General features: G+C 45.4%; 1 protein-coding gene and 1 long non-coding RNA gene across 9 annotated transcripts in view; one reads left to right on the top strand and one right to left on the bottom strand.

The window, feature by feature from the left end:
- Positions 1 to 24,539, top strand: part of LOC119007362 — a 35,651-nt gene extending 11,112 nt beyond the window's left edge. Inside the window, exon 5 of the long non-coding RNA XR_005071108.1 lies at positions 23,814 to 24,539. This is a non-coding gene — a long non-coding RNA (uncharacterized LOC119007362). The remainder of the gene's footprint in view (positions 1 to 23,813) is intronic.
- Positions 16,504 to 26,058, bottom strand: part of ebf1a (EBF transcription factor 1a) — a 75,108-nt gene continuing 65,553 nt past the window's right edge. For 3 of the 8 annotated variants that reach the window (XM_037076970.1, XM_037076971.1, XM_037076978.1), the window contains 6 exons: positions 25,273 to 25,338; positions 24,560 to 24,722; positions 23,235 to 23,414; positions 21,142 to 21,339; positions 20,847 to 20,918; positions 16,504 to 19,622 (listed from right to left, as the gene is read on the bottom strand). In XM_037076970.1, the coding sequence (XP_036932865.1) occupies positions 20,848 to 20,918; positions 21,142 to 21,339; positions 23,235 to 23,414; positions 24,560 to 24,722; positions 25,273 to 25,338 (678 nt within the window). In that variant the 3' untranslated portion in view covers positions 16,504 to 19,622; position 20,847. Of the gene's footprint in view, positions 19,626 to 20,846; positions 20,919 to 21,141; positions 21,340 to 23,234; positions 23,415 to 24,559; positions 24,723 to 25,272; positions 25,339 to 26,058 lie in introns of all 8 variants that reach the window. The other 5 variants (XM_037076972.1, XM_037076975.1, XM_037076974.1 and 2 more) reach the window with 5 other exon arrangements.

Raw genomic sequence — 26,058 nt, 5'->3', positions numbered from 1 at the left:
CGCGGACGAGATGTTGTTGGGTTGAGTCAGTCTCCAGAGGGAAGGAGAAGGACAAATGCTCCTTAAAAATAGCCCCTGGGCAGCTGGTGTACACAGTCTATCAGCAGTCCGTCCCTGGGGCCAAGGAGGGAGTGAGGGAGGGGGGGTGAGAGAGAGAGAGAGAGAGAGAGAGAGAGAGAGAGAGAGAGAGAGAGAGGATGGATGTAAAAGAGCGAGTGAGAGAAATGTGGAAAAATAGGGTGGTTGGACTGGAAAGAGAGAAAGGAGAAAAATAATTTATATATATGTATATATGGACAAAAAAAGATAACCCTCCTCTCAAGAAAGTAAAAAAAAAAATTAAAAAAGAGGGAACCAAAAGTCAAAGCGAAAAGAGAGAACAAAACCGAGAGAGTCAGCGAAAGAGAGACGGCAAAAAGATGGAGAGTGCCTCCCGGTCCCAGTTGTGAATGCTCTGGAGGTCACAGAGGAGGGGTAGGGTTTTAGAGAGCGCAGCCTTGTCCCCAGACATCTTCAGTTACTAATATACCAGTGTGTGCTACGCTAAATCGCTCCCAGTCGGCGGGAGTAGAGATCCTTGAGACCCACTGAGACCCTTTATGGAAATAACTGTACCCCATTTGCTCTCGATAACTTGAACTGCAACCTTCTGCGTGCGCATGCATGCGTGTGCATTCAAAGCGAAGTTGCTCACTGAACACTGGTGTGTGTAGTTTTAATGGACATGCACATGATGGATAGATGTTTTTTTTTTTTTTTTACAACTCTTCAATCTACTGGGAGCAACAAAATCATCAAGCTATTAGATATTCATGGCACACGAATGCTCTGATTTGAAGGCTGCCGAGTGTGTGCTGCCGTGCTGTGGTTTTCTTTCTTTTTTTTTGTTTTTGTGATCCTGGAGTGATCTCGGGTTTTGGCATTATCACATACTGGGAGAAATTAGATTAAACCCCAGACATAAGAAAAGGAATCTCAAAAGAAAAAAATATCAGGTGGAATATAGTTTGCAGCATGCGACCGGGAGAGGTTTGTGGGTGTATTTCAACTTTTAAATGAGAAATAAAGAGCTGGAAGTCATTCTATGTTTGCCTGAAGGATCCCACACTCTCACAGTATCATCAACACACCAATTAGAGCCACAGACTGGGAAAGGATCAATGCGAACGCGACTGTGTGTATGCGAGTGGGTGGTGTGTGTGTGTGTATGTGTGTGTGTGTGTGTGTGCGCATGTATAGATGTATTTCGTTAGTTCCTCCACTGAGCTTAATTGAGCTGTTTTTCCTCAACAGTTGGGAGCTCTTAGGCTGCGGACAGATGCCCTTGGGCACAAGGTGTGTGTGTCGGTTTTTGTGTGTTTGCAGCGGGGAGCATGTGTTCCACCCCGGCCACAGTGATTGCAAGAGTTTGTCGGTGCATGCCAGAACGAGACCCTGTGTGTTGATGTGCGTGTGTGTCTGTGTGTGTGTGTGTGTGTGTGTGTGTGTGTGTGTGTGTGTGTGCATGGCATGCAGGCCGTTGGTCTGTCAATGGCGTATTTAGCGGTCTCCAGGCGTCATTAGTGCCCTGACTGTCACATCGAGCCGTCTAAGTTGAGCTCTTTATAAAGCTTTGTTTGGAATACTCCAGCCACATGTGCTCCGCTGCGACTGATGGGCCCTGAGCGGGTGCTGATGGAGTGTGTGCGTGTGTGTGTGCGCGGAGAGCGAGGGCGCTGATGGAGCAAAGCCGTCCTGACAGAGATGTTACCCAGCAGCAGGACCCTGTGCCTCCACCCCCATGCATGCACACACACACACACACACACACACACACACAAACACACACACACACACACACAGAAACACACATGCCACCATCACCTATCCAAACAGCCTGGCTCTCAATGTCATCGTCGGGGTCATGTTTAACTTGAGAGAAGAGGATATACTTTGTTTATTTCACGGAAAGGACAGTTGACCATTCCTCACATACAGGAAATGCAGCAAGGCAGCAACAGTCACACTACACCGCAGCAGTGGTGGAAAGTAATTAAGTATATTTACTCAAGTACTGTTCTTTGAGTGAGTTTGCTAGAGTGTTTCTCCCGCATACATCTTTATTTTTCTGCTCTGCAACACTGGGGTAAAAAAACATATCAGAGCATTATCACAGGTAAAGGATTCGAACATACACAAAGATGCAATTTGCCAACATTAAAGGATGATCGTCTCGTTCCGCTTTAAACAAAGATCTCGTTGGATCATTCAGCAGCATCCGAAGCTTCTCTAACGACGCTCTCCCGATGTTTCAACAGAGAGCTGCCGTGTCGGACCATTTTTGTACCTTTCCAAGACTCCCTGACGGCTGTCACACACTTTCCACTGTGACTGACCAGGTGTGCGGAAGTATGTGAGTAAAGTCTTATATAGCTGTTCCACGAGACTTTTGCATACAAAATTATACAGCGCTCTTTGAGAAAGATCGGAGAGTCAGAGTTGACTTTGATTGCAAATAAATTAACCATTGTTCTGATAAAGCAGCGTCATTTTTACACAGACTATCACTAATATAGTCACTTTCTATTGAGAACATGTCTGATAAAAAGTATCGTGTTGCTTTGGTGAAGAGGCGGAGACGAAAGATGAGTAAAAAAACATAATAAATGGGTGAAACCGTGGGTACTAAAGTGATAGGTTCAAGAGAAAGTACCTTTCTTTTTCTGTGACTACCGCTAACGGTTCAAAAATTACAGTAACATGACAAAAAAAAACCCAAAACAATAGATTAATAAAAAAGTGTAACGGGGTAAATGTTGATGAAACACAGAACAACATAGAAATAGGAAAAATAAGAGACATTTACAAAAAACAAGTAAACACCATCAAATAAATGATGATGGTGCAGGTCACAAAAACGAGAGCCGCAGATGCTCACTGAGTGTCAGGGCCCTCAGACGTGGACACAATGACGCATCACACACCCAAGATTGTTTTGAACCAAATGAATCATAAAAGCTAATACATAACACAAGATATAATTAAGAAAACATTAAAATAAATAATTAGAAGGTCAAAAAAAAAAAAATAAAGATTAAGGACGAAAACATACACAAACAATTGAAATCACACCCACCAGTGAAACTGTGTACATGTGGTGCCTCGATCAGTACAGCACTGCCTCCAGTTAAGTGATGCAGCGACGTGTTAAGTAGCAGCAAAGTCAGGTTCTAAGACATCCTTGAGAAAAAGATTAAAAAAATGCATATTTCAATTTTATAAACAGCCCAGTATATTTCCTAAAAACAGCTGGGCGCCATACTTATTTACAAATGCAGCTCTAACAGGGGTCAACAGAGCATTCGCTGGGGACTATTTTCAGCAGTGGATTAATACATACTTGGTGGTCGAATGAGCATCTCCAGCAACAGGAGGATGGAAGTGGGATCGACTCGAAATAAACTCCAGTGCCCATGTTCATGGTAATGAAAGAACATGTCAGCAAGAGCAGCATGGATTTGTTTTTCGGATTATTGTGTCTGACAATTTAAACTATGCTACTCCGCCGCAAAGAAGAGAAAGATTTATTTAGGAGAAAGACCTCGGCGACACTTCTCGTTAGCAGGATCATATTATTGTTGATTTTGGGTGTTTAATGAAAATACAGAAAACTGCCAAGTTTTCATTTAAAGCTCAGCTCGACATGTTGATGCCTCAGTGATAATTATTCAGATTATAATGTATTTGCAATAATAAAACACTCTGAACAGAACCATTGTTCACGACGAGAACTTTTTTCCTTTTAACTAGCGTCAGAGCATTTTTTCATATCGTTACTGTGTTAATGTGAATCTCTGCGTGACAGGCTGTCTGGAATTAAAGCCCTCACAATTTTTGTCTTGCATGACAACATGGAATAGACGTGAGCATCCGACGAATCAACAAGTATTCAGCGTTGTTTTTCAAGAATCCTTCCCTGCAGCACGGAGCTGGTGCTGGTCGTCTCTCTTCACCGCGGCAGCTGCCTGTGATGGTTATCTCTCATTCATTTTCAAACACACACACACACACACACACGCTCAGACCCGCGCACGTTTTGCACCGCTCGCGCACTTTTCACATTTGCACACGTTCGCACACTTGAACACGCTTTATCTTTTTTACCCCCCCTCCCCCTCTCCTCTCCTGTCTTTTTGACAACACAACTTCCAGCTTAACTTCCAGCAGAAGTGCGCCACTCTCAGTCCTTCAGCGGGAGTCGTCACTTTGAGCTACTCGGGGAAATGCAAGTCTAACTTTCTAGTACGAGACTAGTCATTGAGTCTCTCTCCAGGGACCCCTGCTATATAACTTATACTCACTTTACAGGACTTCCATATCAGTGGAAGGCATCTCTCTCTCTCTCTCTCTCTCTCTCTGTGAGAGCGCTGGGGTAGGAGTCGGGATAAAGCTATTTGATGTTTTGTAGCAAACGTATCTGAGGTAATGGATACTGTGTGAAAGGCTATGGCGGCATGAGCGAAGTGACAAAGTTAGTTTGGGCCTTACAGATCTTTAACTCCCTCTGGATCACTCAAACTGCCCCCTTCCACACTCTCCCGCTCCGCTGATTGTGCGTGTTTGTGTGTGTCTGTGTGTGTCAGATGATTGGTACCTGGGCTAACAGAGCGGAGTCCCTCAGGTCCTTCTGTGGAGGTTCTCGGGTCTGGTCAGTTAACCTCCATCCCTCTCTTTGATCGCCGCGGCTCAGACGACCCTCTGGGAAAACACAACACACTCGAACCTCCTCCCACGGCAGACACACACACACACACACACACACACACACACACACACACTTATCCGCAGCAGACGGACAGATTGACACTTATACACCAGAAGGAACACAAGAAACTTTGCACATATGCCAATGCACACACACTCCCCCCCCCCACACACACACAGTCTGACCAAGGGGTAATGCTATACAGCCAGTGTCAGTGAGAGCAGGGTACTTAAGGTGCTATTACACTCCCATTACCTCTACTCTCATGTGCAATCAGGGAGAGGTGATGGCCTGCGCTCTGGCAACACACACCCTGTTTCCCCCCTTCTGACAGCACTGCGGACAGAAGCCCGAGGCAGCGGGCTCCGGGATCGCGAGGGCGAGGAGATTTAATCTGAAGGGTGTGTGTCCTATCTGGTAGGCAGGCGAGATGGAATGCACCGCGTAGCAGCGAGGCTAACGGGGAGTGGAACTCGTGCTCCTGTTTGCACGGTGATGATGATGGATATGCAGAGTTTCGTGCGTTTGTGAATCTGTTTTAATGATACATATGAAAAGAAAACACCCCCGCCCCCATTTTCTACCTCTGTTTTTTTGTGCCCCCCCTCCCTCTCTCTCTCTCTCTCTCTCTCTCACACACACACACACTCTCTCTCGCTCTCTCTCAGCTGGCCCTAGATAGTTTTGCTCTTCCCCCAGCTCCTCTGGGACCCCTTCTCTGTGTCGTTAATCAGAGCTTCTCAGCTCAGCTTCTCTCTCTCTCTCTCTCTCTCTCTCCCTTTTTCTTTCTTTTCCAACCGACACACACACACACACACACACACACACACACACACACACACGCACATACAGTCTTATAGTCTCTCTCCCCTCCTCCCCTGTGCATCCTCAGCCCCATCCATCATAAAACGGCAGTGGGGAAGGTGGGGTTGTGTGTGTGAGTGTAAATGTAAGTGCGTGGATGTGTGCGCGCGCCAGGGTTCTGTTCTGTGTGTGTGTGTGTGTGTGTGTGTGTGTGTCGACTCATGTGTGTGCGCACATCACTGTGTCTCCTCAGCAGAAATGAATTGAGACTTTACAAGAAGAAAGCAATTAGGCCAGGGCTTTGCCCTATCATTCACTGGCTAATGTATCAGAGGCAGAGTGAATATTATTAACGGACGGGGAGGGTGAGGCTCTGTGGGTTTTACAGCCAGAAGGTAGGACAAGAAAAGACTAATGATTGTGATGAAGTAACCCTGAGTTGAAGGGTTTTAATCACTTGTAGGCTTTGTGGCTTCGCAGTTGACACGCTCTTTATGATAACTGCACGGCTCCCAGCTCTCAGTCGCCGCCAGCCGCCGAACACTGGTAGGAAAGAATCAAATGAGCCATTATCGAACACGGACAAGGATGGTTGAGTACAATGCGACAAGATTACTCATTCATCAGGACGCGTGAGCGCGCGCAGGGGGAGGAGGCCGAGGGGAGCGGGGAGACAACAAGTCGGAAAAAATGGAAACTGTGACGAGCAGAGGACAAAGAGGCAAATTATGTGAGCGAGAGGGCACAGAGACAAAAAAAAAAAAGTGCAGAGGAGAGGAGAGAGGTGACTGAGGCGGAGCGTTGACGGACGGAGTCAAGAAGGAGCAGGCGGTGGAGAGAGGAGGTGAAGGAGCGGTGTTGGGTCAGCGAGGCGTATAGACGAACCATTTGCACCTCGGCGGCGTCCGAGCAGAGTGCTCCCGGACTTCTGCGCAGAGAGAGAAAGCGCGTGTGACACGAAACCGGGTTCAGATCTAGGATAGGTCACGCTGTAATGGGGGGTTTTTAACAGCGTTTTTTTGTTTTTTTTGTTTCACATCTCTTAAATGTCATGCGTTTGGAAAAAAAAAAAAGTCAGGTCTCGGAGGGTCGCGCTGACATTGACGTGCGCGCCTTTCTTCAAACAGGAACCTTCCTCCTCGTGATTTAAGGCAACAGTTCATGCTCTCTGGTTACAGTTGTTGACATCGCTCAGCTCTTAACGGCAAATGTGATATGATAACTCAATCAGGCAAGACGCTAAATATTGAGATAAGCCCGTGGTGACCCTGAAGGAAAAATATGAGGCCAATCTGTTCCAGCCCTGTTTCTGTGTTACAGTCACAATTACTGGAGATTACAGCTAAATCACTTCCACATGGGCTCAATGAAAACTTTACAATGTCTCCCACAATACACGATGAGGTGACTTTGTTTGGACTTAAACCAACAGAGGGAAAAAGGAGAAGGTGGTGTGGGGGGGTTGAAGGAAGTAAAGCAGAGCGAGAGGGAGAGAGATTTGAGGGATAGGTGGAGGATTTCTGTAAAGAGCTTATTTTTGAACCATCATGCAGCCATCATTTTCTCTCCCAAGAATTCCTGTTCCAAAATCTGTCAAATGGGAAACAAATGTTGTGGGTGAGACCGCAGGGGGATAAAAAACATTCTTGTTGTTTCACAATCCACCACCAGAAAAAGAGCTGGCTCAGAGGAGGAATAAAAGAATGAGCAAGCGAGGACAAAAATCAAAATCAGCTTCAGCTTCACAGAAAGCAGAAGGAATGCTCCGAGACAGAACCTTTAAAAATGGATTTGGACATGAAAAAAGAGCGAGGGGCCTAATAAGGGAGTGTACAAAAGTTATTAGGGGTGTCAGAAGTGTGAAGGATGATATGTTTTCTGTTTTGTTTTTGCTGTGGGGAGCGTAGTCATGATTTAATTGTTTCTCATGCCAGATTTATATTTTATTTCACTTTTCCCCTTGTAAGATTTAAAACAAATTTAAAAAAAGAAAAAAAGCTGTACTGCTTTTGTTCATAAAAGGCTTATGTCACCACACGCAGAGGACAACAACGACGACAATAGGTGTCGAAGTGAAAACTGTCGCTTCATTGAAATAGTTACGTGTGGAGAATAGTGAAGAAATGGCTGAAATCGATGAAGCAGACGCAGAGATGCTGTCTTTATTAATTTCCTTGGATTCTTCCTCCTTGTGAAAACCTGGCGCCTAAATGACCCACAATGCAACTCAGCCGCAATATGCTTTATACAGCATTTTTCACGTGTGGTGGTGTTTTGATCAGGCACAATCCACATTGCCTTGGGAAGCAAGTGAACAGACCTCCAACCGGTCACGGAAGAGCTCCAACTCAATCGAAGTTTCGGGAAAGCTAGCTAGCTACCGCTAATGTTAGAACCAAGAGCAGCGTGAATCACGGCCTGCTGCTGCTTTGCTTGTTTCGACAGTGTTAGAATGTTTCAGTCGACAATATGTAACTTTTTTTTGCTGCTTTGCTGTATCCAAACAAGATGAAAGGTGTTTGCCGGGTGCTGCGTGGAGGGCCGGCCGGAGCATGGGGCAACAGTACAAGCCGCTGAGAGCTGGCAAGGGTGTCTGGAGCTGGAGTGGAAATGTACTTTACCTCATGAACAACATCACGGAGAGGAGAGGGGGTAAGAAGAGAAAGAAGCCGAGTCTTTGGTGAGAACCAGAATTCACTGAGAGTTGTCCTGAATTTAACCAAACACACACACATACAGTTGGTGCGTGCCGCTGCTCGCTAATGTTAGCTTACGGCTGGCATACAGTGAAGTAAACTGGCTGTTTGGGGCTGATAAACACTGCATGAGTAACACAAATAAACACAAATGTTCCCGCCGTCAAACTCGCTTCACTGTTCATGTACACACCATGAAGCTACCACAACTGCCGATGACAGAAATGTGACGGGACTCAGGCACAAGATGTTCACAGACGAGGAACTGTTTAAAAGTTACTTGTGTGAAGTTTGCCGACTTACCTCTCCCGGAAGATGTGACAGCGTCCTGATGAAATACACCGTAAACTTGTGGATTTCTCCGGTTTTAACTTTGTTGGAAACATTTGGGATAGTGTAAGTACACAACTCAACTAAATATATGACAAAGGTCTGGTCATTTTAATGCAGAATTAACACATTACACATTATATCTTTATCGTGTCTTTAACCCAAAACACTTGCAGTGCAGTATTGCTCTTGCTTTACGAAGGTTGAAACAAACCTTTAAACCAGTCCTTGTTGATCCAGCATGAATGAAGGCGCAGCAGCTGGATTTCTTATTTCTTGTCTCAGATGTGTTCAGAAACAGATTTTTGTGAACTGCTCGGGTGAAATAAGTTTAATTTTGCTTACTGCAGGCGTCCTCATGACAACGGCCCCTAACTACTCACGCACAAACCCCACTGGCTCACAAAGCGTTGCATCAAACTAGAGACTACATATAAAGTAAATATTATCAAGCCCGTCGTTTATTGGCTAAACAGTTGTGATTGGCCAGGGGGGCCAGATGGATCTGCCAGAGCAAATGAAACGTGAGCTCACAAATTCCTTTGGTTCTCAAACTCATCGTCCACAGGACCTGCAGACAGACCTTAATGTGTAAAGTCGCATTCTACATTCCAAGTCATAAAAATGGTTTGTTAAACATGTTTGTGGTTTTCACAGTTAAAAAAATCAAACTTTTTCCTGGTCGGATTTTATGTTTTTAGTGCGATTTTAGGTCCAGTGATTTGATACAATATATTAAAATGAAAAGAATAACTGTAAAGTCACACATGTGAGGTTGTGCTGAAAAACATGACACCAAACAAGGCAACAAATATAAAGTAATATACAGGTAAAATCAGAAGCAGTCAAGAACAAGCCACGTAGCCAGTTATACCCTTGACCCCAGAGAGTTAACGTCAACTTTAACTTGAGCTGCATCATCTGAGAATATCTAAGTCATCAGCGGTAAAATTAAAACCTACAATGGCGAGTGCATACCTCCACCATGGCCCAACACCAGCCACCTACATCCATCTGATTTTTTTTTTGTGTCAGTATCGATGCATTATTTCCCGAGAAATTCATGAAGATGTTGAAAATAGCCCACGCGATGTATGCAAAGAAAGTTAGAAAGAAATAACCCAGAATCTGTCAGTTTATCTGGATCAGCACCAAAAGTTAATGGGGTCTATAATGGGCTGAGACTCGTCCTCCGTCCAAGTTTGGCGTAAATCTGATCCGTAGTTTTTGTGTAATCCTGCCAACAAACCAACCAAGAAACGGAAACGGGTGAAAACACAACCTCCTTACCATGAGGTAATTATACTGAATAAATGTAGTACTTTTACATCACCTTGAGACATCTGGGGGTCGTGTACTGCATTTTCTTTTCTCCTAATCAAGGGGAGGGGCCAAAAGAAAAATTCAGTCAAGCAGAAACACAAAGTTCACTCCTCCGCTCAACTCAAGTAATTTATATACAGTCCCTAACTCAGTGAACTGAAGGAGGGAGGGGGAGGGGGGGAATTGTTCAGCAAAGTAAAGTCATTTCTAGTTTTTCCCCACCTTCAGTCCATAAAGTGAACTTGTTGAAATGTCCTCTTTGTCCACGGCAGCTCCTTGGTAAAACAATCCAGGGCAAAGTCGGAGCGTGTGGTCGTTAACTCCGGCTGGCATACCTGTCTTGCTTTTATAGGTGGCAAAAGCTACTAATCCCTCAGTCCAATATTTACTCAGTCCAAGTTATGCTTTCCTGGACCCTAGCTATGCATCTCTGCTGCTCCGCGCTTATATATTCTTGGCCCTTGATGTATTCCTGGCTCAGGAAACAACTTTTAGTGCCCCGCAAGGGCTGAGTGAGAATTGACAGTGTGTGCCAGAGTGAGAGCGAGAGGTAGGGGGGGCCTGTTTTAGTTCCACTGTGTTCGTAAGGTCACTCAGAGTACATCTGTATGGAGTGGGAACTCACTCGCTTTCACTGTCACAACCACTCACAACAGCCATCTGTAATGCTGTTATGTGGAGCACTGTGTCCCTTTGTCCCTTACACACACACACACACACACACACACCCCACACACACACACACACACCCTCACACGTGTAAGAGCGCGCGGCGTCACCGTTCACACGACAATAAATGAACCGGCGCAGGCACACATTAACGTAACGCAGGTTTTTTTTTTTTTTCTTTTTTTTTCTAATTGCGAGAGCATGTGTTTCTAATGAAAAAGTTGTTTTAGGGTTTTTCATTCCGCCTGGCTGTCAAACAATTCGCCCGTGTTTTGAAATATAATTGTGGGGGGACCCGTAAAGAGTTTCGAAACCCAAACCAAAACATTTGCCGCGATCCCGGTTTTCTAATGTTTCTAATTTGTTAAAATATGCTGAGTGAATGACAAAAGTTAGATGTCCGACCCGCCAAGGAAAACATATCAGAGGCCGGGGCCATGTGGAAATACAGAGTCTCTTTTAGAAACATGATCAATGTAACCTTTGTTACAGGAAGAGGAGGGCGAGGGAGAGGAGAGGAGAGGGGGAGGGGGAGGGAGGGAGGTGAGGGAAGGAGGTGAGGAGACAACGTACAGACACAGTAGGTTCACGTTTGTGTACATGTTTATTTATCGCTCTGTCCGAGGCGCGTCACTCTGAAAACAAAGCCTTGTTACGCACCGCACGCTGACGGACGCACATTGTTGTGGCCGAGCGAATATATGTCGGCGTTGTTCTCACAAACGCTGCGAGGAAGAGGAGAGGGATTTAAACATTTGCAGATGGGAAGTATATCTGTTTTACTTCTCATTTATGCTCAGGCTGGACTGAGAGAGAGGATGTTGAGCCCCCTCCTCCTCCTCCTCCTCATCCCACACACTCCTTCTAACCCAAAACTAACATACAGCCTGGAAGTGGGCTGAGAGGTGTGTGTGTGTGTGTGTGTGTGTGTGTGTGTGTGTGTGTGTGTGTGTGTGTGTGTGTGTGTGTGGAGGGAGAACATATTCATATGGTTGCAGAGCATCTCTTCTTCTTTTTTTCTTCTCCTCCCTCTCCCCCCGCTGCTCCCTGCTTCTCTTTCTCCCCGTCTCCCCCCTCTTCCCTCCCCACGTATCTGTTTCTCCGAAGAATAACATACAAACCCTCTGTGAAAGGATTCATGGTTTATTAAACCAGAGGTCCTTTTCCTGTTTCAACACTGAGAAGAAAAAATAAATACCACAGTTTGTTTTCTCTCCCTCTGGCTCAGCTATCTATCTATCTCTATCTATCTGTTTTCATGCATTTCTTTTTCTAAATCATTTTTGTCCTGTCAATCTCTCAGCTTTGAGTACATATATCTATATATCTATATATCTATATATATATATATATATATATATATATATAGAGAGAGAGAGAGAGAGAGAGAGATTTTTCCTTCTGAACTTTCTTCGCTCAATTTCTTGTTGTAAAGTCTGTCATTTTTTTTTTTATCTCTCGGACACAAATCAGCCATACAGCCCATTAAAGCGGATTGTGTGACCGCTCAATGGGTCACACTAGTTTGTCTGAGTGTGTGTGTGTGTGTGTGTGTGTGTGTGTGTGAGGCGGAGGGCAGACTAGGATAACTCAGGGTAATGTATTGTCCTGGGCGTGCACCCTGACAGTTCCCCCTGCCGGTGCCTGGTCATTCATTACTGCTAATTTGACATGTTTACGGACCCCCCTCCTAACATTACATACTTAAGGCAATCGACTGACCTTAAATGGAAACACCTACAGCCGCGCGGCATGTCAATACCAGATGAGGACGTGTGTGTTTGCGTCTGCGTGTGTGTGTGTATGTGCGTGCTCTCAGACGCACCTGAGAAGCGGTGCATCAATACTGAGTTAGTGGTTAATCTCGAGGAGCAGGTGAGTTATGCCTGCCGAGACGGTCTCCGGCATTATCTGAGTAAGTGTGTGTAATGCGGCTAAGAGGTGAACAATTCAGAATAATGTAGGGCGTGTGTGTCTGAGCTGTGCGTGTGTGTGTTAGAGCGGCATCATGTTGGAAAGAAGAGACATTGCAGTGGTTTACTTTTCTGCATTATAGAGAAATGAAGGACATTTCACCAGATACCAGTTATTCCTGCTCACATAAATATCTAACAATCATAATTTCATCTGGTTACTTTAAAAGTCTCAACTGCTCTATTTCTAAAACACTGGATGAAAAGGACTCAAATTTCGGTTCACGAATACAATGCTGGTGTTACATTGCATTCTGCAACCTACATACTGAACAACCCCATAACCCCCAACCACGAACATCCTAATCAGGGGCCTCATTATAGCGAACGCATTTTAAGAAAGCCTTACTAGAAATATAAATTTGGTCATTCAGTTGGCACTCCTTTCATGTTTACTCTGTTTAGGATGTAAGACTGGCTGTCAGTAATGGACAAGAAAAGACGAGTGTTCAGTTAAAGCTTCTGTTAGTTGAGAGACATTTACAGTGTTGGTGGAGGAGGGGATAATGGACTACTATAGTTTCTGGCACTGGAAATTGAAAGCTAACGGGCTAATGTCGGTATTAGCTTCTCCAAGAGGCTAACATCAGTGTTAGCTTCTTCAATAGATTAACGTCTGTGTCAGCTTCTCCGACAGGCTAACAACCAGCTTTGGCAGTTATTTTTAATTTAGGACATCGTCTTTGCCATGCAAACTAAAGAATTCTTCAGTTTGGATGGTTCTTTAACGGCTAAATTCTTGTCCTGAGATAGTGATCCAGTGATGAAACGTTTCTGGAACATCAAAACTCCTGAATGCCATCCCAACCTGAGCTGGGATAGGATTTGGATTCAGGAAGTTCATCTCAGGAGGATCCAGGTTACGGAATCTTAAGTGTCAACAGCATGGACATCTGAACTGATCAAACTATCCAGGAGTTATGTAATAATGTAATACCAGATGGCCATTCTTTGTAGATAAGTCATGGAAAATGAGAACCTTGTGAGGGTGTGTGTGTGTGTGTGTGTGTGTGTGTGTGTGTGTGTGTGTAGAGCATGGAGAGAACAGTCAGGTGCAGTGCAAGGCCTCGAGTTAAAAGTGAGAAATTAGACCTGTGAGAGCCCATATCTTCATGATTTCAATCACAGCTTCTCTAATCCCCCCCCTCCTCCTCCGTGTGTGTTTTTACATATTCAGCACTTAAATACAGTGTTGTGTCATTAAATGGCCAATCTTGCATTGTCTCTCACTGATACACAACATTAATCACCAATTAGCTTGTCCTGCGACTGGCCACCTCTCTCATTAGAATATGATAGAATATAATGGTACTTAATGATGCTTAGGAAACATAATTAAATGAGTGAGCTGTAGAACATGTGGAGGAGCCGCCGTGCATCAATCAAAGACGACCCTGTCAATCCAGCGCTCGTCAGGAGCAGGAAAAACAGAGGGTGTGTGTGCGCCGGAAACCGCTGGCCTCTATCCTGACCTCATTAGGGAGAAATGAAGGGTGGACGTGTCCCCATCACGGAGACACCATTGGCGCTTCAAAAGTGTGAATGACATTAATATGTGACTGTCTCTGCTTCCGTCTGAAAGTCAGTCGGTCTATCCGGCTCCACTGGAACACATGAGAGGGGAGAGAGGGGAAAAAAAAAAAAAAAAAAAGCCATCTCTCTGAGGTATCTGCTCCCAGCTCTAATTAGCATGTGAATAAATGGAATAAATAATCTATATTATTTATGGATTTGCTTTTATCATTAATCAACATAACAAAAAGCTCGTCTAATGTGCTCGCTGCAGTTGCCGCTGCATTGTCAGCTGAGGGGAGGATGGAGGGGGGGAGAAAGCGAGAGAGAGAGAGAGAGAGAGAGAAGGAAAGCAGGAGGGAGGGATGGAGGGGGTATGCTTATCTTTTGTTTTTTCTGTTTTTTTTTTTTTTTCATTTTAGTAGAACAATAAAGATAAGTGTTCGACATGCTTGCTTAACACACACAGTTCGCCGGCCTCCTCCCCTTCTCCCTCCCTCCCTCCCTCCCTCTCTCTCTATCTGCCGGCAGTGGTGAGATCCATCTCTCCATCGCTATCTCTCTAACATCCATTACATACCCCAGCCCCCTCACCTCCCCGCTCATTAGGGCCAACGCACAGTAAATTAGCAGCAGCAATTACAGGGAATATAAAGCATAGGCTTCTGCCGGGCTCCCTCTGACAGGTACCGCACAGATCATAGACAGACACCCACAGTCGCCGGGGATAATTACTGTGGGAAACGACCACACACCTTTCCGTGAGCGCAGAAACCTGAATGCGGTGAGTGCGGCGCTCGCTCCGGGTGCAGGCCCGCGCTCAGACACGCTCTGTCTTGCTGGTGTTGCAGGGAAGGCGGCTCGTGTGCACCTGCGAGCGGGCCCAGCAATGAAACTTTGCTTCCCATTGCCTCTCTTCATCTCTCTATGATGTCCATTGTGACTATTTTCCGACACAGAGCATTATTAATATTCATTCCTCCTCTTCCTTGTCTTTGGCTCAGCCTGTCTAGGCCTGATACACTCCCCCTCCTCCCCACACTCCCATCCTCTCTCCTTTCCATTTTCTTTCCTTTCTCTTTCCGGGAACCCCCATGGGGACTCCTTTTTTTTTTACCCCTTTCAAATACGCCTCTCCTCCCTTCATGTGTCCATGCAGGGAGGAGAATGAGAAAAAAAAGGAGATGTTGAGGAATATGTGCATTAATATATTTCATTAGGACACTATAGTAGCACGGAGGCTCCTGAGCAGCGCCTCATGTTGAGGGTACGGAGGCGCTCTGCCGTCTCCATCCACGGGAGTAGCTCTCCAGGAATAGCGTCTTTTAATGCTACGTCTCCGGAGAGGGCCGAGGTGTGCCCGCCCCGCGCTGCCCCTCGGCCTCCCACTCCCATTGTCCTCCTCCCACTCTGACCGGTCTATCAGGGCCTGAGGAGCAGCTGGAAATAAAGAGCGAAATGGCCTCACCTTTTGTCTGCGTGTGTTTATGATTTATGAGCGCGTTCGAGAGTGTGTGTGTGTGTCGCACCGCGAGCGGGAATCCCTGGAGCCGCACGACGCGGCTGCGGTGCCCCGGATCGCTAATCAAAAACATTAGGCTCCGGGCCTCATTTTCCTCCAGCACTGACTGTGTAACCTCCATAATTCAATATCCCACCTCTTACCGCTAAACCGTGCACGCTACAGCCCACTTTAGTGTTTGTCAGCAAACTATCAACTCTGTTATTAGATATATTGGAGGGGAAAAAAGCCCCAGCGCAGTTACAAACCTGTGGGGCAATTAAGGCGCAAAACAAACACACACACACACACACACACACACACACACACACACAAGCGCGCTCAGTATTTACCAGCCCTTACTTCATCAGTACTTCCAGGTCCCCCCCCCCAGGCGCTACGGAAGCCTCCAGTTACCGTGGAGACCCTGCAACACTGTGAGGTCAGCAGAATCCTGGGATCCGCTGTTTTCACAGGCTAATCCAATCGCCGGCCCCCTAAATTAGATATGCAAAAAATAAAAAAGAAATTAATTTTCTGCTGATGACCGGGTATGCAAATGATGACTCAATTATGGTGGGCTGGTGCGTTCGCAATTAATAACCTTGGAATCATCATTAACTAATATGTTTAGGAGGAAACTTGTCAGGCTAACCATGTTCACCATGCCATCAGTAATGCATTAATGAATTAGATTCATTAGAGAGAGAGGAGCCCAGCGGGGGGAGGGGATGCAGGCCTGCTCCTGACCTGTGGAATTAGAGCTTCGCCTGGTCTCCTCTATTCTTAGTCGACAGCCCGTCAGCTGTTTCGGAGAAGACACTCTCCATCAAAAATCATGAGGAAAGTCACAAAGAACCATCTTCCTCAACCCGTCGCGGGCTGACAATGAAGATATCCGAGAGGCGTCGCGTCTCAAAACAACAAAATGACAACTGACAAAGTCACAGACAAGAGGTAACTTTAATTCAACATTGTGAGAGTCCAAAAGTTATCTTACAGCTCAGTTTTCATCAAAAACAATAACAATCTATACAGTAGAATTTTTTTCTTCCCTTATATCATAGAGCTGTTCAGTGTATTTGCAGTCAAAGACAAAACAGAGGAAAAAATAGACACCAGCTATTTGGTTTGCATCTTTTTTTTTTGTTTGTTTGTTACCTAAATACAAAACTTTGTCACCCATTACCAATATTCATAATCAGGATGGAACTTTGCTTACAAAGAAGCCATTGTATGACAACAGACCTCTGTAGTTCATTTGAAACAGATATGGTGCGGCCCCTCCCGCCCCGGCCCCGACCAGCACAGGCACACAAGTGCCTGAAAAACGCTCGTCTGTCAGCAGGCGCCTCTGTTAAAAACGCTCCTTTCTACCCACTTAACAAAACCAGGCTCTAGAAAAAGAAAAGCAGAGAGAAAAGCCCTATTCTCTGTCCAGCAACAGCTTGAAGACACACGGCAGACACAAAGAAAAGACTACAGAAATGGCTGAGGGGCCAAGGAGCTCCCTTTTCATGCTTCCTCACTTGTTCTTGTTCTGTTTAGCTTGTAATGAAGCTGTATTGTCCCAAAGGCTGATACAGGGAGAGAAGGACCGGGGGGATCGACTGTCGGACACCGGAGTCAGACCTACGACTCTGTGTGCGAGATTAAAATTGTGCTGTGACAGTGCTTGTCTTCACTGTGCGCCCCTCTGTACTACAATTAACACGGCTCTGTGCTGTCGCACCGTCGCGATCCCGTGGTTAATGAGAAATATTACCAACATGCGGTTGAAATTATTTCATTAATCAACAAAAAAAGCTACATAATCGCTACAACAAAAAAAAAAAGAAAAAAGAAAAAAGAAGAAGAAGACAAAGTGTTTCTGTGAACACTAAAGTGCAATGAGCACAGCTGAGACGGGCCCTCTCAGCGTCGACTGTCCTTCAAAGCGTGCCATTGCTGTAGTATTATAGTACATCGGGGTGTGTGTGATTGTTGAATTATGGCTCTTTGTATTCTCGTCTGGCTTCACCACCAAACAGAGTGGGTTTGTGCTTTGTCCCCAAGTTTCCCATGAATTCCTCTGTGGCAATAGACAATTGTGGTGAGGGTAGAAAACTGTACACGTGATTGAATGAAGAATGGGTTTGCATTGTTAAGGCATCTAGACTGCTGGTAAAGATTACAGTGACAGAAAAAAAAAAAAGAAAGAGTATATAGATACAGTATGTAAGCAGGCATAAATAACAGGAAAAGAAAGACAGAAAGAAAGAACAGAGAGGGGGGAGAAAAAGAGGAACTCAAAGAGAAAGAAAAACACAGAGCAATTTCTTAGTTCTCTTGGGTTTGCACACACACACACACACACACACAAAAAGAAAGTGTCACTCAAGAGAAGAACTCATGCATATTATCAGTTCAAGGACAGCATCAATCTGAAAGCCGCAAAACAAAAAAAAAGATATAGATTTACAGTATATATTAATGTGTGTATATATTCTTAAAAAATCTACTTCAACCAAATACTCTGAATAAGATGCTACTTTTTTGCCATACAATAAACATTTTCATAAGGAAAAAAAAACTGATTTTTTTTTTATTAACTTACAAATAATACAAAAATAGACAATGGCATGTTTTTGAAATCAACAAATGAAAGCACGGTATACCGGTGCAAAAAAACAAACAAACAATCAACGTACAAAACAAACAAACAAACAAACAAAAGAGATAAAAAAGTGACATTTAAATAGTGAGAGACGACAGTAAATAATGAAACGAAACACCGTGAAATATGTTCACTTACTGTATTAAACTTACACAACACAACTAAACGAGGGTGAGAGGCAATGTACAAATACAAGGGATAAATACATTATTTATAGGATATTTTACAGGAATCCCCTTTTTGTATCCAAATCCATGTTTCTCATGTTTAGCTGATGAGATATTGACAACAGACACAGTAAATCTATCTTCTGTACTGAGAAGCTGCCTTAAGACATTTAATGTTTACATTTCAAACTAGAGCTATCGCAAAAAAGAAAAACAAAAAAAGAAACCTCAAATGAAAAACATTTTTTTTATATATACAAAAATATATCACATATATCACGCTTTTGATTCTTCTAATTTGATATTTGCTAGACTCCTTCAGTACAGTGCTGGCTGGACGCACACATCCTCTGGCTTTTCAAGTCTTCGCTCAAATCTCCGACAACAACAACAACAACAACAAAAAAAAAAATTGGCTAAAATCATCACCTTTTTTCTTCACATGACAAGCAGAAAAGCATATTGCAAACAGCTCAATCCTCACAGTTTTATTAAAAAGTCAAACAAACAAACCCCAAAAAAAAGACAAAAGAAAAAAAAAGGCATGTTTTCTGATGTTGAACTAGCAGAGGGCGATTTCGTGAGACCACTTCTAGATTTACGGGAGAATTAGCAGCAGAATTGAGGGTTGATTTTGTTCTTTTTCTGTATTTCTTTGTTTCTTTGTGTCGTTGACCTTCGTCCCATTTGGCCAGTGTGTTTTTATGTGGTTTTTTTGCAAGCGAGGCTGAGCTAGGGAAAGCATCTTCTATTGTGACAGAGGTTATGTAAACTTCATGGCCAAACCAACACTTGACTGTTGTTTGTGCGAGCTACGCATTGCAGAGACGGCGTGGGGGCCCTCCAGTAATCAAACCCAAACCCTTACAGGCATAAACATAAAGATAAATAAATGCTCTTTTCATGAGGTCAGTGTCACACTCTGGGTAAACTATCAGTCTCTATACACTCCATCCAACGCGGTGTCAGAGAAGCTACACTAATTCAACCAAGAGGGAAATAACGTCACAAAGGTTTGTGTTGTTTTTTTTTTTCCTCCTCCTCCCCTATCCCTTCAGATGAAATCCCGATGGAAAGGCCTGAGTTTAACAGAGTCCTGTGTCTTATCTTGACTTCCTTCAGTTCAGCTCCGGAGCGTAACAGAGACTCGCCAGACTCTGCTACTGCGTCTTTTTTCCTCTCAACATTCCCAAGTCTCCAGCTATCCCAGATCCTCTACATGGGAGGAACGATCATCCCGGGAATCGCTGCTTTGTGGGAAAACAGGGGGAGAAAGAAAGAGAGAGAAGGGGAGAGACAGAGAGAGAGAGAGAGAGAGAGAGAGAGAGAGGTCAGTCATGTGATTGCTGGGTTTCATCTGTCATCACAACAGTCACATAGCAGAAATGTGCTCCAGCATCTGGCGAACAAAGACGACTCTCCCTCATTATCTCTTCATTCCGAGGCCCCAAAATCAAAACATTTTTCCCCGCCGCGCCGCTAACTTGGCGCACACCGACGACATCATTCAACTTTTCGCCGGCTCTCTGAATAGTTTCATGCAAGAGCTGCCACTGTTAATTGTTAGCAGCTACGTTGTGTGAGCCCATTGTGCATCATGGAGCATAATTCAAACATGAGAGAGGCGCAGTGACGTGGGCTGACAGAGGCGGTGAAATTAAGCGCTACACTCGAACATGGAAATGGAATCCGTGAGCCTTTATTCACATTTTACCTCCTTGTAGCGCGCTCTGCCTTTCTCTGGATCCGACATCTTCACCTCCTCACTCCCACAACCCCCCTCACCCCCTCTCCCTCCCCCTCCTTCTCACACAGAAGCCATCACAGGGAGGAATTTTTCATATAACATATTGGCTCCCCATTGATTCCCCCCTCTCTCTCCAATTCACTAATTCCCTGGTTATTTCCTAAGTGTCTCTGGCTGTGTGTGTGTGTGTGTGTGTGTGTGTGTGTGTGCGTGCACGCGCGTGTGTCAGCGTGATCAGCTCACAGTGGCCAATGGCCTTTGGGTCACCGTGGTCAGCGCTCATCAACGCCGACAGAGGAAGTGAGGAAGTGCTTAGCTTGGGGCTCTGATAAAGATTCCCATCCATCATTTTTTCTCTCTCAGGATCTCAACACCATACAACATCCTGCCTAGACGAACAGACCCCGCGCTGCACTGCATGGATATGGGAGAGCAGAATGACCCGTGGTGGTGTAACGCCCCCCCCCCCCCAAACACCCCGCCCCTCCACCAGCTCCCCACAGAGACACCCACCGGAGCGCAGGCAGGAAGCAGGAAGTGAAAACAGGAAATGGAACACATATGGTGTGGCATGCCGCTCTCTCGGACAAGTCAAGAGTGACAAATAAAAACAGAAACGAGAAGGAAGGGCAGGGCAGGATGAGCCGGTGGTGCAAATGAGCGGCGTGGGATAGTGGTGGCGTGGAAAGAAACAGAGAAAATGAAAGAGAGGCATTAAACGTACTTCAGGAGAAGGCCAGGCCCTGCAGAGCGTTGGCTGATGAGTACTTGCTAGAGTCCACAAAAGACTGATCTACTGCAAGGAAGGAGAGTGGAGGGTACAGAAAGGAAAAAAACGGGGAGTGAGGAGGGGGGAGAAAAAGGAAAATCGGAGGAAGAAGTGGGAGTAGAAGTGAGAAATTGTCATAAGGAGGTGGAGAAGAGCAGGATTAAAGCCTGGTGAAGAGGCAGAGACAGGCAGTATACTTTTACACGAAACAGAATTCATCAGACATAAATAAATGTTATCTATCTCTTACCTTGCAGACTGTTAGCATTAGCGCTGGTGCAGGTGGGCGGAGGGGAGTTCTGGGGTCGCACGACGGGGGCAAAGGCGCTCTTCTGCTTGACGGCGGCGGACACCATGTTGGCTGGAGAGAAAGAGAAGATGCCGGAGGAGCTGCTGCAGTTGGAGGGCAGGCTGGTCGACGAGGCCATGGTGGGGCTCGATGGGACGACTGAGAGAAGAGAGACGGGTGAGGACGGGAGGGGGGGTTAAGGGGGTCACGGGGAGCACGTCAGGGAAGAATGACAGGGAGGAAAGATGAAGACGGAGCGGGGAGAGACGAGGTTAGAGAGAGGGCCGAGGGCAGAGGACGGGCAGACGGGACGAACAGAAAGGGACTGATCAATGGACGATGGCAGGAGGGATAATATTTTGGTCTCAGATCAACTGGCTCAGAATTAAATGTTGTTGTTAAGCAATCACCTGGCAATTAAATATTCCATAGCTGAGACAAAAAAGTGTTTGGTTGGAAACTTGCACCGAAAAAACACCCCAAAGCCTTTTCCCCCCTCTGATCAGTCTGTTTTGATGACTCATCTTGTTGCTCAAGGGGCGCAGCGGCTCTGTAAACAACTCCTCGCTAACTAGGGGAGCTGTACCCGTAATTTGTTTTTGAGGCACCTTACAAACTCCCCCAGGTTACCTTTTTTTTAACCTTTAAAAAGATAATTCTGCAGGAGATCTCAATGAAAATCAAACACTACACTACTACTTTTTCTTTTCTTTTCTTCAATAAAAATTTTAATTGAAGCTAGCAAGCTAACAAACTTGCTCATACAGATTGTTCTATCGACATGCAGTGTATGGTATGTACCATTGACTCCTGTCTGAACTACATGTAAAACAGTCGTTTTACATGTAGTGAGAAAAGTTTATACTGTGTCAGAAGGGTTCAATTAATCTTGAAGGCTTAGCTAATAAGCTATGATAGCTCTATCAATTTTGGTCTATCCGTTCCCTCAAATGTCAACACTGTCTGAGGGGCTTGTTATTGAATAATGGCTCAAAAGCTGATCACCACAAAATTACAGAAATAGACTGATTTTTCAGCAGAATTATGCCTTTGTTAAAGTTGGCGTGGCCAAGATTTAAAGCCTTAAAATTGAAAATCCTCAGCCTTCGATCCATCATCATTAGAATTCAATCATGTGAGGTTTAAACACATAAGACAGCAAAACAGCTTTCTGACAAACGCTCCAAACAGAAATTCTGTGAAATATTCGGCCTGGCTGTTAGCTGGACGAGTTGTCGCCTTGCGTAACTCACAAACCCTGAGTGGGAGGTTATCCTCACAGCCCAAATCCTTTCTCCCTCTGACATCATCCCATCCATCCTCTTCTCCTGGGTTTGTCTTTTGTCTTCTAATATACTAAGAGCATTTTCCCCCTCAGTGATTTTACAATCAACCAAGTCGTATTTCACCTGCCCTCTGATATCTGCTTCTGCCTTTATTGTTGTTATTATCCAACACTTAGCTTTTATGGCTCTCCCTGACAAATCCCCGCAATAAAGTCATAATCCATTTATGAAGGGGCCTAACTAATCAATTAATGAAAATTGGACCTACAAAGGCAGGCCGAGGGGCCATTGATTGAAAGTGTCTGTGTGGGGCCGATGAGCCTGTTAAAATACTTGTTAACACCCAGGAATCAAAGCGCTGAAATGGAATTGCTTCTCTAGCAATTAGTTTATTGATTTAATCAAGGGTCTTTAATGTAGAGGGTGAATGTGTGTGTGTGTGTGAGCAGAGGTGGTGGGGTGTGTGTGTCGAAGGGGGGGGGGGGGGGGGGGCGGGGGTGTTAGGTGATCTGCTCCCCTGGCCAATAAAGTGGGGATTTGCGTTTGACTCTGTTCTTAAAGAAACAGATGAGCCAGCTGAACTGCACGACTTTCTCCTTGAGTGTCACTTCTTATTTCCACCCCCCCAGCCCACCCCTATTCTCAGTTCCTATCAAACACGTATTCTTTTATGTTCAAAGGGCTCCGAGTCAATCTTTACAGCTTTGCATGCTCTGACTCTGGCATCCCCTCCTGGTTTCAGACATCGGATGTGGTGTGTTTACTCACTAGCATAGGGCGAGTTGCCTGCGGATCCATTGAGGAAGTTGGGCGAGGTGCCCAAGGTTGCCATGCCAGAGTTAGCGTAGCCATTCATGCTATTGGAGACAGAGCTGTAGCTACTCTGCTGAGGGGTGGAGCTGGGGACATAACCGTGAGGGGACACACTGCTTGTACTCCTACTGAAACCTATGGACGGGGAAAGAGAGGGAGATATGGAGAGAGAATAGGTGTTAGGGGTGTAGCAGAAGGCAGAAAAAAAAAACCCAAAGGTCCTACATGCAATGCTGCCAAATGCTCTTTTCCTTACACGGCTAATGGACACAGCAATAAAAGCCAAAAGAAATTTACGAAAAATCTTAGACAGCATATGGCAGAGCGGAGAAAGCCATGAACAGAGCGGAGGAAGAATGATATGAGGGGAACGAGCTGTGAAACAAGAGGCCTTTGACCCTCACTGGCTCCTCTCCAAAATTAGATGTATTGATAAGGCAATTAACACTAAAAGGCCTCTGCAGCTCTCCGGTAATTTATAAAGAATGAAGCCAGTATTTCTGACAGGACCTCTTTCTCCTTTATGCTCTACAGGGGCAGTGAACAGAGAAGCGGACAAGATGGAAAGAAGACTATAAATATACATCTCAGGTCCAATGCGCTGACGCTGGGGAATAAAAAAAACAGCTGGAATTGAACATCGGGAATCTCCACTGTAGCAGCCTCCCTTCGTGATAATTAGGTCCCCCTCCTCATCTGTTATGAGTTGGAAACTTTGCGCGGCTGATATCTGTTGTTTTCCTCACATCTGAACATGCTGCCAGATGAAGATGGAGGACAGAGGAAGAGGCGAGGAAGCTCATTGAAAGTATTGAGACATATCCAGAGGCCGGTCCATCCACTCTCCTCTCCTTCCCCTGATACATGTGATGAATCACCACTGACTGCACCCACATCTCTCTCTGTCAGACAGGGGCCGACCCCAGTCTAATATACACACCCCTAGGACCTGCTCATATTTCTCCATTGCACTCCATCCGTGCCTCTCTTTTTCTCCATTCTTCACTCTTCTTGCCTTCCTTCTTCCCTCCTCTCAAGTTTTCCCTGTTTCTCACCGCCTCCTCCTCCTCCTGTCCTCTTTTTTCAGAACCTTCTTTATTTGCCCCGTGCTCCTAAATCACCCTCCCTGAATTTCCCACATGAAAAATAAAATGTTCCCATTGCACCACTCATCTTTACTATCCATCAAGAAAGAAGAAGAAGAAGAAGAAAAAAAAAATCCCCACCACATGATTCCCATGATTATAGACTCTAATTGTTTCCCGTTTGAGTTTGCTCACCCTGATTGGCTGTTTGTGCCACCTCTGACCCCGTGAAGGAGTTAACGGCCATCATGCCAGCGTGGACGGAGCCGCTGCCAAGGCTGGCTAGCTGGTTGTGCCCTCGTGGCACTGTTGTGTAGAGGGCCTCTGCGATATCCGCCGCTCGTTTCAGAATCATCTCCTGACAATGAGGAAAGGAAAAAAGAGCTGTGGTCAGCAAGAGAGGCAGCAGAGAGTGGAGGAGAGGAGAGGAGAAGAAGAGAAAATATGCCCTTGATGCAGGCTTTATGGTCTCACAAGAATGCAACATCTCCACTTGAGATATTGCGCATGTAAACCTAGTAGGCAGAGAGGTTTTTATCAGTGGTCACTGGGAGTGGTGGGATTGGTTCCAGTAAATAGAGGAAAGCCTCATTAACAGACTCATCAAATCTTTAGCCTCCTCCCCCCCGATCCATGTTTCCATCCTCCTCCTCCTCTTCCTCCTCCTCATAGTGCTTCTTTTCTCCTCCCCCTACATTTAGTTTCCATTGTGCGTCTCCTCCTCAACATACACGCTGATAAAAGCAAAACTTATTCCCACGTGAGTGTTTGTGGGTCCCAGATCTTGCATGAGCTCAGCGGGGTGCTGCAGGGCCAGCGGAGGCTCCGCCTTTGATGCCGCCAGTGGTCCAAACCACAAACATAATTCCATCTGAGGGGAAGATATTGATGTTTGTGTGCGTGTTTACCTGGTTATTGTGAGGCATCCCGTACAAAGCCTCCACCAGGTCTGCCGCTCTCTTTAAGATCACCTCCTACAATCAAGCGCAGAAAGAGGAAGGGGATTGATCATGAGTGTGACGGCTCAAGGAGTTCAGTCACTTTTATTACATTTCACGTCTTGCATTATGCTGTGAATGCAGAACAGAGAGCGCAAGGGCGAGATAGAGAAAGAGAAAGAGAGAGAGAGAGAGACAGAGAGAGAGAGAGAGAGCGAGAGAGAGAGAGAGAGAGGAAGGAGGCAGACAGTGGAAGAGAGAGAGGAAGAGAAATGGGCCTGTCCCAGCACTTTGTTACCAGCCGGGCAGTTTGGGAGAGCAGAGGTAAGATACTGTTATCTGTGAATAAAACATGAGCCTATATCTCTTTATCAGTCAACCATCTTCTACGTCTTCTCCTCCCCGCTGTCAGCGCCCAATCATGAATCTACCGCACATGATCACACATCAATCTCATTTAACACAACATATCATCAGGTTGACGGCGATACAACTCCCCTCGTCATGCCGGGACACACCCGTCCCCTGCCCTGCATTAACCCCGGTAATGATCCGCGTGAACAGCCACGCATCCACTTTGTGTGATAAATGTAGAACATCATCGTTCAGGTGAAAACCGCCGAGTGGAATTCCCACATCAAACATTTATCCTTTCCGTAGCCTTGCCGTTTCTCCGCGCTCATTTTCTACCCCTTTACCCTCTTCTCTCTCTCAGTCTCTATTCTTTCCCCTCGTTGAGTGTATGAGTGTGTGACT

This window comes from Acanthopagrus latus, chromosome 18 (genome assembly GCF_904848185.1).
Source record: "Acanthopagrus latus isolate v.2019 chromosome 18, fAcaLat1.1, whole genome shotgun sequence".
Taxonomy (NCBI): domain Eukaryota; kingdom Metazoa; phylum Chordata; class Actinopteri; order Spariformes; family Sparidae; genus Acanthopagrus; species Acanthopagrus latus.
This window is presented reverse-complemented; position numbering and strand designations above follow the sequence as displayed.